This window comes from Aulostomus chinensis, chromosome 16 (genome assembly GCF_037954235.1).
Source record: "Aulostomus chinensis isolate RoL2024-O1b breed Wild chromosome 16, RoL_Achi_v1.0, whole genome shotgun sequence".
Classification (NCBI taxonomy): Eukaryota; Metazoa; Chordata; class Actinopteri; order Syngnathiformes; family Aulostomidae; genus Aulostomus; species Aulostomus chinensis.
In genome coordinates, this window is record NC_141335.1 from 5,594,478 (window position 1) to 5,610,266 (window position 15,789).

The 15,789-nt window shown below is 41.6% G+C and overlaps 1 protein-coding gene and 1 long non-coding RNA gene across 17 annotated transcripts in view; one reads left to right on the top strand and one right to left on the bottom strand.

The window, feature by feature from the left end:
* Positions 1 to 15,789, bottom strand: part of anapc1 (anaphase promoting complex subunit 1) — a 112,557-nt gene that overhangs the window by 75,317 nt on the left and 21,451 nt on the right. For 15 of the 16 annotated variants that reach the window (XR_015109564.1, XR_015109560.1, XR_015109565.1 and 12 more), the window contains exons 32-52: positions 15,436 to 15,566; positions 15,213 to 15,353; positions 13,821 to 13,973; positions 13,068 to 13,149; positions 12,710 to 12,801; positions 12,285 to 12,419; positions 11,857 to 11,939; positions 11,154 to 11,232; positions 10,978 to 11,052; positions 10,771 to 10,823; positions 10,464 to 10,611; positions 10,132 to 10,328; positions 7,750 to 7,836; positions 7,298 to 7,415; positions 4,685 to 4,762; positions 4,511 to 4,578; positions 4,223 to 4,361; positions 3,530 to 3,616; positions 2,020 to 2,115; positions 1,409 to 1,598; positions 383 to 514 (exon numbers count right to left, since the gene is read on the bottom strand). Coding sequence is in view for 1 of the 16 variants with exons in the window: in XM_086181103.1 (XP_086037229.1) it covers positions 383 to 514; positions 1,409 to 1,598; positions 2,020 to 2,115; positions 3,530 to 3,616; positions 4,223 to 4,361; positions 4,511 to 4,578; positions 4,685 to 4,762; positions 7,298 to 7,415; positions 7,750 to 7,836; positions 10,132 to 10,328; positions 10,464 to 10,611; positions 10,771 to 10,823; positions 10,978 to 11,052; positions 11,154 to 11,232; positions 11,857 to 11,939; positions 12,285 to 12,419; positions 12,710 to 12,801; positions 13,068 to 13,149; positions 13,821 to 13,973; positions 15,213 to 15,353; positions 15,436 to 15,566 (2,364 nt within the window). In the remaining 15 variants the exon portion in view is untranslated. The remainder of the gene's footprint in view (positions 1 to 382; positions 515 to 1,408; positions 1,599 to 2,019; positions 2,116 to 3,529; positions 3,617 to 4,222; positions 4,362 to 4,510; positions 4,579 to 4,684; positions 4,763 to 7,297; positions 7,416 to 7,749; positions 7,837 to 10,131; positions 10,329 to 10,463; positions 10,612 to 10,770; positions 10,824 to 10,977; positions 11,053 to 11,153; positions 11,233 to 11,856; positions 11,940 to 12,284; positions 12,420 to 12,709; positions 12,802 to 13,067; positions 13,150 to 13,820; positions 13,974 to 15,212; positions 15,354 to 15,435; positions 15,567 to 15,789) is intronic. The other variant, XR_015109571.1, reaches the window with a different exon arrangement.
* LOC147247263 (uncharacterized) lies at positions 243 to 6,041 on the top strand. The gene is made up of 4 exons (XR_015109572.1): positions 243 to 1,623; positions 3,187 to 3,352; positions 3,558 to 3,785; positions 3,887 to 6,041. It is a non-coding gene; the product is annotated as an uncharacterized LOC147247263 (long non-coding RNA).

The window sequence follows — 15,789 nt, forward strand, 5'->3', positions numbered from 1 at the left end:
GGCACTGGAAGAAGTCAGACGCCTGCCAAGGCTGCTGTGCAAGAATGCAGAGGTTTGCTATGGTTAACAGATCTGCCCAAACATTTGAAATCAGACATTTGTGGCAAGTTTGAAGCAAAGCCCCTCAAGACATTCCTGAGATATTGTGTTGAAAGCGGATAGACAAGCTGAAAACAATATCCCATAACCAGGCCTACAGCGGTTACTGGCGTGGAGCCATCCGAAGGCCCCCAAAGCAGTGATGAGACCATACATTTAATTGATGTTTCAGGTCATTTAGTTAATTCTATGAGAGAAAATCAAAGAGACTTTAAACCTGCATTGTGGAGTCAAATGTCTGTGTATAAATAGTAATTGGTGTGGTTTTCTGTGCTTGTCTTACCCTCTAGCTGTGTGTGTGTGTTCTTCAGGAAGGGGATAGAGCGGTACACCAGGAAGCAGGCCAAAACGACAGACTGGGCATCCTTAGAGAGGGACTCGCCCCTCATGTAGGACCTCAACACCAAACTGTTGTCTATAGGAAAAACATGTCATATAGAGGTATTCCAGCTCATTGTGTTTCTATGTAACAAGTATAAACAAAGCCTTATCTAAAAAAGGAACATTGATGTTCCAAATCCCATGTAAAAAAAACTTCAGATGATGATTGTGATTATCACAGGACCACTTCAAGCCTTAAAAAACATCTAATATAAAACAATCCTGCATATGCATCCATTACATTCTGCCACAATTGCGTGTTGTGGATAACGTGTGAGGCAAATCAGCAGCCCATGTCAGTAATCTCATTTTTATGCCTGTAAAATCCCAGGAATTCCATGATCAGAGGGACATCTGCATGACTTCTGACATTTTCATTGCTCTTCATGTAGAAGTTCAGAGAAGATGAGCATAAACAGGACTTAGAAAAATCAAGGGGGATAAATCCAGACGCATATTTCATTCACGGTTGACTCCAGACAACATTAACATTCCTACAGCCGGGGGTGAAGATACTGTAGTTCGGTTTCCTTTCAAACCCGATCATGAACATGGGTGTGAGGGCTTGTTTGAACTGTGTCTGTACATTTAAATATCTTGTCTAACTACTTCACCTGAGTCCCACACCTCCTGGTGTGTTTTCATGCAGTGTGTGTGTGTGTGTGTGCATGTTTGAGTGTATACACACACGCACACACAGTCTGGTGTGCTACACCCTGATCTAGAAAACAAGCCGAGACACATGCAGGCTGTGAAACGGTCATAACACAGCTCAGCAAAACCAAAATATCAGCTCACGTGGTGACAATAAAATATCTGTCTGTTAATTTTGAACCAGAAAAAAGATGGGGAACCAGGTCTTGGGTGTGAAATACTGGAATTATCTAAACAGTTTTTACTTCAGGACTCTGATTCATGACTGAGGTACCTTTGAGCCAGCTGTCTAGTGCGACATCCACCATGTTCTTCATGACGGGCAAAAACTCGGAGGTGAGGAGAGCGTCATGGCAGTTGGCGGGACCTCGCAGGACCCTGCTGTCCCACAACTCCACCACCAGACGCATCTGCCACAGGGGGAAGGTCTGGAGCAGCTCACCCCGGCACACACCACCAACAGCCTGAGAGAAAACGACCACAACACAGGTAAACAACCTCTTTATTTGAGTGTGACGTTGGATTTTCAGCAATTTGATCACTCAGTGTCCAATCATACAAGGAACATTTCAATTTTCAAAATAGTTTAAAAAACTCAGCTTCTGTTTTGTCTTCTGTTCCAGTGCATGTTTTGGTTAATCAGGTGATTCTTTTTTTTGTGTGTAGTCCATCTCACTTAAGTTTGTCAATCAATATCGTGACTTACAGAAATACGTCCTCTATCACAAGTTCGGCATTTTATGACATTTTTGTCTATTTTGTTAGAGTTGAAATGCTTCGTGATGCAACTGCATTTCAAATATTAAAACAGAGACAACAGTCAGGAGGACCAGTTTAACAGCGTCATGCTGCTCGCTGTGCGCAGCTGTGTGAGGATGTGTGTACCTGCTCAATGGCGATGTAGGTGGGCAGCATCTCCGGACACTCCTGCGTCACACATTCGTACAGCATGGCTGAGAACAACACTAGAGTGTCTTCTCGCTGCAAACGCAACACATCGCAGCATGTAAGGGATTGTTTAGATGGAATGGATTCTGTACGTTCATATCTATATGCGCTGTTTTTCATAACACATTACAAACTCGACAACAAAAAACTCTTCCATCAACCGACCTCGATTTAAATAAAGAGGTGGTGGAGAATGCAGAGCTGCATGTGATTGGACTGATAAAATAAGATCATTGAAGAGAAATCTGGGGTCGTTACATTCGATTACTGAATGTTGTGCTCCAAATTGACAAATGATCTTCCAATACCCTCTACAAGCTACAACCAGTGTCCTCTTACAATCCAACTAATTAACCTGAAGCTTTCTACACAGACAATAGAAGTCAAGTGATCAACAAGCAGACTGAGCATCAGTCACGGCAATCTACACAATCTATTTTAGCTCTTTGTAAAGCCTTTTCAATTACCCAGTGTATGTCACGTGTAATTCATATGACAAACGCTCCTGGACTGAACGCTCCTGACTGACTGCAAATTTGAGGTTGCAGCATTTAAAGTTGTTTTTTTTCTTCTTCTTTAATTTGTCAACAGATGTGTTTATGGGGTCTCCATCAGCACTACTGGAAAAATCTGTCCACATAAATATCTCACCAAACTTGTGTTCCCTGACTTCAGTTCAAACTCTTGCTTTACATTAATTCATTAACAAGCCTGCGCTTTGTGTTTAATGCACAGTGTGTATATAAGAGGATCAAACCAGTGTGCCATCGCAGCCTGGAATTGGTTTTCAGGCCTAAGGTTTGGCATTCGAGGCTTCACCAGCTCTTTGCAGAGGTGACTGGAGGAGAGGTCTTACAGCCCACTTTAGAGTGTCATTTACTTGTCTATTTTACACCGGGAACGTAACTTTTACATGACCGCCATGCATGCCTGAAGAAGACTTAAAACAGAAGACGACTGTCTCATGGAAAGAACCCTCACTATACTTTTCAGTGTGTCATTGCATGATAAAATAGCCAGACTACCAACCACAGCCATTGCTTTCATCCACTATAAAGCTCAATTAAATGGTAATCAATGAACCTACACCACTATCAATTGCAGAGGTGCAGACTTGACTTAGATTTCCAACTAAAGAACCCAGCAAAAACTGGATGAGGTACTGTTCCTATGTACATCACTTTGAAGATGACATCAAAGAAGTGTCATGGGTCTTTGCTATGGCAACCAGCTGGACTACGCACTACCGGCAGTGGAGACTGAAATACAGGTACCAAAACCGAGTAGTCGTCTGAAATGAAGTTTAGTGTTCAAGACAAAAGAGGCTTATATGACTGGTCAAAAAGGCTCCGTATAAATCCATGACTGTAAAATGCTGCTCAGAGGTTAAATCAGTGCAATAAAACAAGAGTCACATTGGACTCAAGTCATTCTGTGGTAAACTCACATGTTTCATTCCATCTGATGTTTTACAGAAGAACTCAGCAAAGGACAGCAGGGCAGGCTCAGAGGTGAACGTGGAGATGGCCTCTGGCTGCGGAAACACACACGCACAAACAGGACTGAAAGAGTCTTTGATTGAAAGGAAAAGCAGAAGGGTGCAAAAACGAGAAAATAACTTTTTAAATCAAATACAAGACAATCCAAAATAAAATCCAGGGAACGTTTACACAAGATAAAGGAACAAAAGGTTCAAATAAAAGGTGATAAAAAGAAGAAACATAACTGCACAAGCAAAAGATATGACAAGTGGAATAGATGATGTGTTGTTGATTTTTTTTTAATTGTTTCTTTTACCCTCCAGAACTGCAGGAGCATTGACAGCGAACGCAGAGTCCATCAGGAAACCACTAATGGTCTGTCAAACAAGGACATGAACCTGTAGTGACAACCTGCCAAGACTGGAAGGGAGCAAACACCAGGGCGGAGGCCAATTCGATTCCACTCACTTCTACTTTTATTCTTTATAAGACAAGGTTGCATGTAGATTTCAACATCTGATTGAAACCATGCTGCCTTGTAAACAAGTCCAGAAACACTCACAGTATTATAATTCCTCTAAAGATCATTTCCTGAGGTCAATCAGCCCAACAAGAAAAGAGAGAATGATGCTTGTTGGTGTTATGTGTCATGTGTTTACCTTGAAGGCTCTGACGCCAGAGTTGCCATGGTTAACAGTGGAAGCCAGCAGACTTTTCCAGCCTTGAGGGTCGTCTTTGTAGGGCAACTGGCCGGCCCTTAATTTAACGTACAAGACCCCATCTCTGGAGAGGATGGACCTGAGGGAGAGAAGGAGAGATTGTTCTATAAATCAATCAACCCAATCAATACGTGACATCAGAGCTCCAGATTCCACAAAGCCAGCTGTGTCATGAAAAGACTGATATTAACACCCATTTCATTTGAACTGCTTGAGTACTGCACTTACTTCAGATGCTGCGTTTCTTTGCTCAAATCAAGGGAAAGTTCCCAATAACGAGGCCCTTTCACTTTTACCTGCAAGATAACGATCGATTTCATCCACAGTCATAATGTGAATACTTTGGGTACTTATCAATACATAGTTGACCCTCAGCAAGTGTTAAGTGTTGTGAGGCTTCACCCGTTGGAGGAGGTGCAGTTCAGGAAGCATGGTGGGGGCCATCAGTTCTACTGTCGTCTCCTCGTACCACTTGGTCTCCTGCAACCCGAGGAAAAGATGTCATCACAACAAACACAAGAACAAAGGTTCATGTATGCAGTTTCACACTCACAACAAATATTGCTCATGCACCAAATAAACAAGTGATGGCGCATAAATGTAATTACTCGGTGATGAAGCAATACAGTGGCAATCGCAGAAATTATATAAACTGACACCTTAAGAGGGCGACATTTTGAGGTGAGGTAATTCTGTATGCTTCTCACATAACTACGAATTAAAAAGAATTATTTTTGTGCTCTTAAATAATAAGCCCCAAATAAAATGTGTATAAATGCTTGCATAGTCTCTCTCTCTCACACAGTGACCCAAAAAGCAAGTGATGTTCACAGCCTCAAGCAGTGCTCTGTGCTGTGACGTAGACTGACATGAAGAGCGTCGTCTGAGGTCCACCAAACAATAGATGGCTACAGATCTCTGTCTTCACCCTTCAACCAACCTTCACTTGTGAAAACACAAATGCAGTGAGCGCAAGTCCATAGTGGGTACAAACACAGCATGCAGTGGTCCACAGCTAATGTCACAGGGACAAAAGAAGTGCTTAAGCCACTATAACCTGGAGTAAATGTAACAGTAAATTGTTGCTTTTCTGGTAACTGTACACATAAGCGCAGGACAGGACATTGGTGTGTCCTGATGAGATGGTGCATATTAACTCGCACTGGCGCCTGTGGGTGGGCAGGACATTAGAAAACAATGGTAAAATGGTTTGATGGATCATTTTTTTCATTAAAAATAAACATTTAGCTTGACATTCTTGATATTTATACTGCTCTTTGTTTTCTACGGTTAGCCAATGTGGGAGCTTTAATGCCTGAGTGCTTCAGGGAGCCTGAGATGTGATTGACATTCTTTTTTTCAGCAACATTTATCTTAGACTCAATTATTTAAGCTTCCCATCACAGATCATCCTGCAACCATACATTTCTACCACCCGTCCTCTCATGAGACGCAAACTCTTCAGGACAAACTGCCAGTGCGGTGACCTGACATAGCGCAACTGATAAAAATGACAAAACTGACCAAAATGAATGGATAAATGTTATCTTGTGCGAGGTCATGCAACACAGGAAGTCTGAACTAATGTGAACAGCAACACAGTGGCTCCTACACAGGATTCAATAAACAAAGAGGAACCAGAACTGACATCGCTGAGGTTTCTTTGCACTAAGCTTTTTCATCAATCCTGAACAGTTACACTCAGACAGCTAAACTGCAGCATCATGCCAAAAAAATTAATTAAATGAAACAGATGTAGTACGATCATGTAAGTGCTGGGAAGTTATTAAAGTTGGTTTTATAATGTGTTTTTATTTACTTGATTTTATTTTAGCAGTCAGTCAATCTGGAGGCAGTAGAGAGCTTGTGTTGAATGTTTTTAAATAAAAGGGGCGCTTGCTTTGAGTTAGAGGACAGAAAAACTTGAACTTGGCGTTTTTGTAGACAGGCATTTTTCTCTTCCACGTGAAAAAAGCACACATGGTACATTACAGCTTCGGTTTGCATGTGAAACAACTTGTCAAGAGGAAGTCAAGTGCAAGCGTGAGTGATGAAGATGCAGAAGGACAGGGAGGAAGTGCATACTATGGAACAGCAAAAAGACTAAGTTTCAAGGCAAAGTGAGATAGTGTTAAACAGCTCTTAATGACGTAAATAAGGAATATCAGTGTCAATATTCACTCAGGGGAAGAAGCAAGATTGTGCAAGTGTAGCACACATTTAACAGAGACCAGAAGACCAAATTCAGCTAAGGAGGAAAAGTTATGATGAGGCAATATTAAAGGAAGCCTCAGAGAAAAACACAAGCAAATGTGTATACAAAAATATACATACATATATACATGAACAATATTAAATTCAGTACATTCAACATGTCAAAAAATGTATAAACACCCACATACAAAAGGTTAATATTAATTTTCCATACATTAACACATACCAGGAGTAACCTGGAGCTGCCAATGCTGCCCATTAGCCTGTCAACTGGAAACTAACCAGCAAATGAACACATACCCTCTGCACTAGTGATGCACATGTGACAGTACTCATAAGACAGTGTGTTACATAAATGGATGACATATATTACGAACAGGTTGTACTAGCATGTGGCTAACAACAACGCGTCAACTCACCAATTCACATGTCAAAAGCCCACACACAACTAGAGTTCGTCAGCAAGGTTTCACACCGGGTAGCCATCTACAAGCCAATAAAATTCATTACACCTCACGTTAACCGGGTCATATGTTGAGACATCCTGGTAAACAACAACTAACATTTTCACTACCAACCTGCAGCTGCTCCGCTCTCAGCATCCCCATTCACCTGAGAGCAACGCACCCACTTCCCGTTTATAGCGCTGAGGCTACTGTGTTGCGGCTCTGATTGGCTAACCAACCCACATGTCCGCAATTCACATAATGCTACTCTTACATTTATCTGCACGTTCGGGACCTGGGTTACAGCGGAAGGGAAAGTAACATGTGTCAGCCTGACCATTCCTGCTGAACTTACCTTGTAGGTGACTTCTAGGAGGGCGTAGCAGGGCTTGAGGGAGTCCACATCCACAGGGACCAGCAGGCGAGGCTCAGCAGCCAGAACGGCAAGGTGCCGCAGAGCCTGCAAGTGGTAGCTGCAGAAAAACGGGCTACATCAGCACACAGTTTCTGGTGCGGGAGCAAAGTGCCAGACTGGTGTAGAACATTAGTCTCAAATAAAATAAAGATATACAGTTTTATCTTCTAGAAGGTGAGAAATCTGATGAGCTGTTTATTCTATGTATTCATATTCTTCTTTTGGTTATGATCCATGAGCGAGCGTCATCCACAACCACTTCTACCACTGAATATGTTGATTGTGTCCCCCTCCATAACCCAGGTGGATCTCCATTCACATCTTCTAACCACGAGGCATTAGTGTACACTCCTACCAAGGTCTTTCTTTCACAGTGCATGTGTGAGTCTCACCGATTGTCAGTGCTGTGAGCAGGGAAGTGGGGGTACAGGGCACACAGCAGAGCAGCAATGGCTGAGTTGGAGGTGCTCAAGGTGTATCTAACATTAGAAGAACAAAAAAATATCACAAATAGTGAAAATGCACTCCTCTCAAATATTTAATTACACACATTGTACTAAAACAGCAATAATACAGCATATAGTCAGGACACAGGAAGGAGGAAAAAAAGACTTCATGAACGTAGACATGACTTCCTCAACACCGTCAGTATTGGGCAAGCTTTGAAGGAAACGACTCCGGACTACAACCACTTCTTTCTGTTCTCTGTAAGTAAAACCAGGTGTGTGTTGCAATCTAGTTAACGTCATCACAAGTCACAACCGAGGCTCTTCACCACAAAATTGGCCATTAAGTATGTACTTTAACTAGAGGGGCCATTATAAAAAAAGGTTGGGTCACACAATAAACAGTGCTTGCAGCAGATTACCTGAGAGAGCACTTTTAAATAGTACACTAAGGTAAAAGGTTGTTGCTCTTCACTTAAATGGCTGCTTGAATGCATGTTGAGCGTGCTTGAGAATCTCAACAACACTGAATGTTAGATTCGTTCTTCACAAGTTTACAATCAAACGTCCTGAAGTGTATAGCGCTGGAGCTAAAAACAGCATATTCCAGGGAACAGCTTGTCTAAATGCACCGGCAATGAGCAATGAATAACCGGGTAATATTAAATTGACAATTTTGGTTTTGAAGAGTAAAACTGAATTGAATAAATGATCAATTTTGTCTATGGAATTGTGTTTTAAAATCCAGTGGATCTGATTTATCATCAAATCTATAATTTGTTTTAAATGCAACTGTGAGAAATTCGTTTCAATGAAATCCACAGTCATCAATCTATATGGTCAAAATGTTCAACTTACTAGCTGTTCATTTTGCTGGCTAATTCTGACCCTGATGACTAATGAATACGGTGACAGAAATGTTTCAAATATTAAAATATCTTCAACCTTAAATGAACACTTTTGCAGATAAACCACCAGGATGTGCTGAAAATAAAAAGTATTAGCTGATTCAAGCATTTTCCAAACTGTCAAGAACTTGTCCATGCACTGAACACAGAACATCAGGATGATGAAGCCATTTTTTGAACTGCATTCACAATTCACACAACTGACTTGTGTATTCATAATATTCATGAGGTGTTCATATAATACAGTAGATGCTCAAGTTTGGTTTTGGATGTAACCCACATGAACACGAGGAGTAGGCGGTGTGGAAGTACTGAATAAGACCCCAGTCTACTGTTGGTGGAAGCTAAATAAGAACCAGGTATCACTAATATGATATGTGACTTCAGGTAGAGAAACTGAACTTTCACTTCAATTTCCTGCTTAAACCAAATGAAAAAAGGAAGAGAAAATAACTGAGCCAACAGAAAGTGAGGGAAAAGGGAATAAAAAGCGTGAAAGCGGTTAGCGGTTAAGAGGGGAAAAAAGAGGTGAGAAAACAAGAGAAAATGAATGCCACTGATCTAACCATCATGATTATGCAGACAAAGCAAATGTGAGTTGAACATTTCAATGCAAATGTGTGAGACTAAATGACAGACAGGAAGGGGGAGAACGTGAGGCATGGCATGGGTCTATTCAGTAGACATTCAACCCCTTGCAGACCCAAAGTGACCCACAACAGTGCTTGACATTCAAACTGCAGTCCCAGTGTTGCATGGGCTTTCAGCTGGCAGGTCTAAAATAAAATGTTACCAGAATAAAATAAATGGGTTCATCTGATTACAGCGTAAGGTGGAGACACATTTGTGATGTGTAATAGAGAATTGGTTGCTGTTTCTCCAAAGTACATCTGTCAGGAAAACGGGTCTGGGTGTGTTTCTGAGTCAATGTGGACATGTGTGTATAAATGTCATTTATTGAGCACAAACAACATAAAAATGTGTATTTGTGGAGCAAACCCTTTGTCATATCTACCAAATGTAGCTCATCCACATTACATCATTCAACCATTTCTGCCAGGGGGAATCAACAATCAAATGTCAAAGCAGATAGAACTGTGGATGTACAGGAGGGACCCCTTGAGGTGTTTGGATGATGGTGAATAAGAACTCATAACTCCAAATTCGATTTTTGGAGTTAAATTGAGTTCATCAATAGACAGTGAAGGCACAGTAAAAAGTCAAGTTTTACTAACTGAATCCAAATCTTGACTGCACAAAATGCTTGCTAGATCCAAACATTTACCAAAATCTGGTGTTTCCATCTCCCAGTAACCACATTAACTCTTGAAGAGATGGCACTTCAACTGAGCCTGATATCAGGACTTCCTTTTTGAGTCTTTAAAGTTGGAGTTATGTTCAGCTAAGGTTGGCGTCTCACCTTCCCCCTCCTAGGAAGAGCAGGCCCAGTGCCATGTGATGAGCCATGTGGAAGCCATAGTTCATCTCACCACCGGTTCGGTTGTGGAAGAAGCGACAGAGCTGCAACACCTTCAGGTTCCCAGTGCCGGACATCACCATGGACATAGCCAGTAAAATCATTGACAGGCCGGTCTGTAGGTTGTAATAACCTGTCTGCTTCAGGAGCCAGCACACATGTTGAACACACACACAGTGGAATGAAATCGTTACCAGAAGTAAAGGCAGGTGATAGGGTACAACACACTTCATTCAAACAGTGGATTTAAGTAAATAGGGTATGTCAACACTTACCACAGCAGCTGTGCCCGAGAAGGACATAATTTTCATGAAGGTCCTGGCAAATTCATAAAGGCAATCGAAGGCATCAGAGTTGGCGGAGCCAGCAAAGCGCAAGCCCAGTGCCATGCAGGCACCAGCTGTAATGTAGTCTTGGGCTTGGCTAAGAGAAAGAAATAACACAATGTGATCACGATGGTAGAAGAAGACATGGCAGAGAACATCAAGACCAAGTAATGTAAAGGAAGAGTAGATAAATTGTCCATAAGAGGTACAATATTACTCAAGATTCAAATTGCCAATTTCTGGCCTTAATACTCACGCCATCGTTTCCATGTTAATGTCTTCTGAGGGGTCGAAAGTCCCCCTCATGATCTAAATTAAAATACATGGGCATGTTTCAGAAGTAATCACTGGAAAAGTCTTCAAATGACTGAGTGCAGCCAACATTTGAATGGGCATTAATGCACCAAACTGAATTACAATTACAAAGATGACCCACTGGGATGGACTGAAAATTTGTTCTCACCTGCGGTATGTTACTTTTGACCCACTCTGTATTAGGGAGGATCTCATCCCACATGATGATACACCTAGCAAGAGTCTGAAGAGGCAAGAAGACAAGAAAAAGGAGCCATAAATAGAGACAACCAGATGAAGGAAAGGTGGGAAAATGATCTCACACACAGCCAGTGCTACACTAACCCTCAGCAGAAGAAACTCTGGCTTGATAAAATCCAGCAGAAACCAAGTGTCTGGAGGCTTCAGCCAATCAGCAATGGACCTAGTGGACAGAGGCAGGGAGAAAAGGAGGTGTTAATATACTCCTTCAACACCACATCAACCCAAGACAGACGGCATCATGTTGGCCTTGAAGCAACGGGAACCTCTCAACCAATAACAGATAGCAGGGACATGGAGAAGATTTGTCCAGGCAGGTTAGAATGTTCCACTCCATGTTCACAACAGAGCGCCCCCCCACCCCCACCCCGCACACACACACACACACACACACACACACACACACACACACACACACACACACACACACACACACACACACACACACACACACAGTACTGGCTTTTTTTGTTGGCACTCATCTCATTTGCTACGGTGTTAGCTCGATAAAGGTGGCAACTGTAAACTGTACTCTGGTGGGCAAAGAATACACCAGGGCCAGGAGTGCTGTTTGGAAATACTTTGAACGAGGAAAGGTGGCAGACACAAACAAATCCATATCCAGATGATGGTTCAGAGCAATACTAATGAAAGGTGCAAACATTACAAATTCAGGAAAGCACCTAAAGGGTCCAGTAGTTTGATTTTTATTTTAACAGGTAATCCAAAGAGAAGACTAGTTTTCCATTTAAAAAAAAAGCTGTCTGTATATCAAACATTTTCTCACCTATTGTTGGTCTTGAGGTAGATCATGGCGAGGGCCAATGTGGCCCCAGGACATGTCACATCCACATTTATTGTGTCACCCTCCTAGAACCACCAGTGAAGGTTGGAAGAATTTCAATGTTGGAAAGCAAGTTGACACAGCAAACTTAACGGTCTGCTATCTGTCATTATCACATCTAATATCAGTGGTGAAACATAGCTGCTTAAGAGCTGCCATTAACAGTTTGAAGTTGTGAGCTTTAACAACTGCTAACATAAATAATCATGAACAAGGTGTATGCCACCCTATTAGCAAATGTTGCCTTTCTGTGTCACCACGATATTCATCAAGGTTAAGTGTTACTGCGTTACTTTTCGTGTTCGCACAGAGCAATGAGGGAATATTACAATAATAAATGCAAGACCCAATGGAGGAAATTCTCCATCTACCTTGATTTGGTAGCTGGGAGACTTGTGTCTCTCTCTGCTAGCCCCAGCCTGAGCTCTGCGGTGGCCCCCCACCATGTATTGATACAACTGCTCAGGAACATTCAGGTCTGTCATTCCAATTAGATTACTGCCATGCTGCAAAGAATGGTAGAGAGAGGAAGGACAGGAGAGGGGATGAGAGAGGATGATGAGAGGAGGGGAGGGACAAAATGGACATGAGAGGTGAAACAGGATTGGAAAAGAGAAAATAATGAGCCAAGGTAGAAAGATTATTATAAGAAGTGTAACATACACTTGTACTGCAGTTTCTGGGGGGAAAAAAGGAAAAGAAAAACTATGATATCTCCTTGCAAGAACCACTCCCACCTTGAGCTTCAAATAGTTTCAAAGAACCAAATATAGAGTTGGTTCATCATGCAACTTACCCCAAGGCAGACCATGCCCAAGGCTAGCCCAGCAGCAAGGGAATAGGACTCTCTGTCTGTACAGTATTCCATCTCTGGACCAGGAGGTCGACCTGGAACATACACACATACACACATGCAAATGCTAACACAGGGAATTAGCTTGGCATCAATTCTGCAGCCCTCTGAACCATTACTAGGGGGATAAACACCATTCTTCCTTAAGATATTTCCTAGAAGTGTCAAGTTTAGCTGTTGTTCAGATTCAGACTTACCATTCTTTGGTTGGGGGCTGTCCACCTGCAATACTTAAACTTAATCTTACATTGAAAAAGCAACACTGTGTGTCTCTCATCTGCCTTTTAAAGTATAAACACACCTATCTCTGACAGCAAGACCTCAGCATTGTGTCTGTGTCCTGTTCCCTGATACACCAGCCCGATGCCAATTACAGCAGCGACCTGCAGTGAAGGACAGAGAAGAAAGTGTACTGTCATTCTCTCTTGTAAAATGCACAATATGAATGTTCTGTCTCTGGGACTGTCACTCAAAACAATCATGAAAGACATAGTTTGACAATGTTGCACAGTGGCGTGGGATCATGGGAGTCCTCAACCAACATATCATGTTCAGAGACGAGGTAATGAATTAAAGGCTTATTATTAATGTTACGTTTATTCATCTGTTTAACTATGTCAACTTATTCTAATCAAATACAATCAAGTTGTATTGTATCAACTTAAGCAATGCTACATAAATAATGCAACATCAGCATGCTATCATAACATGAATCCACTGCATCCACCTGTACTGCTTCTGTGCATGAGATACTCAGAGTAGATCATTGTAGCAAGCTCACTTGATACTGAAACAGTCTCCTCTACTGACTGTGCTGAAAGATGCCATACAATTAAGGAAAATATGATGCTGTGTGTCCGTGCTGCATCATCACAACTAGAGGGTGTATGACTCCACTGACAGAAACCGAGCGTTCCTTTGAATCAATTTATGGGTTGTTGAAAACATAAGGCTAAATGGAAGTACACAACAACTCAACAAAGGAGTATAAACTGTATGTGTGCATCATCCACACACTTATTTTGGATATTTAGTTAGGCACTTTCACCATTACCTGAACGTTGTGTGGTACATCCAGCTCAGTAGAGGTGGGTGGGAGAAGGGCAGGGATGTGTATACTCAGCAGGCGGGTGATTGACATATCCATGGTGCCCAATTTGGCTGAAGACACACCCAGCAGGAGCCCAATACTGGTCATCTCATGACCCTGACAAAGTGACAAGAGTTGAAAGCTTAAATCTGTGGGATTTTTTTTCACTAGTAAAAGCAGAATAAACTGTGACTCTGGTATCAGCAGTGAGTTCCAACCATCCTCCACACAACACCATGAATGACAGCTTTCATTAGACGCCTGTAGATCCCCTAAACATGCACATGCATCACAAAGTATTAAATGAACACAACCACAAAAACCTGTTTCTCAATCATTAACAACTCTGAGGTGGATTTTCTCACAGCAAAAACAGAAACCAACAACAACAACAAAAAACAGCTATAAATTGACTTTATGGTCAACCACCTTAGGTTATTTCACACTGGGTATTTTGAAGAGCAAAAATTTAACGAAACGCAATTTTAAAAAATATTTTTGATGAAATTTCTGGCATACAAGATGAGAGTAGTTTAATTTAGGGGTTTTGATCAGTCCCCAACATCTGTAATGTTCACATCAGTATTTGGCAAAGAAAATGATTCAAGATAATTTAATGACCAAGCTGTTTTGAGACGACAGGGTTTTTTCAGTTTTTCAATTTCTGAAACTATGAATGCATGGATAGATATCGTTACAGTGCATCAAATTTACTGAGAAATTATTGAAAAGGGAAGGCTACGTAAATTTTATCAAATGCAGTTTTAGTTTACTAACTGATTCAAAACAGGAATTGCAAAAGTATCAAATTGTGTGGATTTGGTGTGGTAGTTCCCCACATTTTCACATTGATTTGTTAATAGGCAAAATAAAAAAGTTGGTTTGCAGCATCCTGTTGTTTGCCTCACCTAAAGGAGAGAAGGAACTGCCTTCAATGTTCTCATAGGGTAGAGTTTCACTTTGACTGGCTGCTTGACTCATGCAGGTTTTCATCTTGCCTTTAGTGACTGAGTGAAAGGTGTGTGTGTGTGTGTGTGCATGCACGCATGTGTGCGTGTGTGTGTGTGTGCGTGCACGCATGCGTGTGTGAGAGAAGAGGTAAATTAGTTTAGATTTGTGCGCGTCTCAGTGAAAACGGGTATGTGTGTGACATATCCTCCACTTGTGTGTGGTATGGTGTAAAAAAACAGTAATTTAGAGCACTGTCTACAGTAAACTGAGCATTGAGGAAGAAACATATTCATTAAACCAAAAATGTGTGTGTCCTCAAGGGTTTTACATGAAATTTATGTTTTGAAACGTAAAGTGCAGACAAACAAACACCGCTGCTGCAGCTGTATGCTTGTGTGAGAGTACCTTGGTGAGGTAGTCGTGTATGTTGAGTGTAGCCAGCTTAGTGAGATGTCCGTTAAGGCCCAGAGCCATGAGGAAGCCTGCGTATTCATTAGCCAGCTCCGGACTCTTTGGCTTGTTATAGGCAATCCAGGCTGAGTCCACCTTAACACAAGCAAAACAAAGTCTTTTTTATTTATGTAACATGAAGAAGGGTTTGTTAGACAATGTTAATTTTCTGACGGACTTGTGAGGCAGGAGCAATTTTGAGTCCAGCTGCTACACCGTTGTGAAAGCTGGGCCAGCTGGTCATGTTGGGAGGGACGTCAATGTTCCCACTGTTCAGGTCTACCATTGTGTTCCTAGGAGGTGCACGACCTGAGAAAGAAACGGAGAAACTTAGGAATTATTTTAGAAATATTAAACATATATACTTAAAAAAAAAAAAAAACTTTGGGGAAATGTAAAATGAATAAAAAGAATCACAAAGTATAGTCATGAAGAACTCCTGCATGAATGTCCACATGTAACACTGGACATCAAGTTGTGTGTACCAAACATTCATCTCTACTGCTGAGGCTTAGTTGAATTTGAGGTGGTT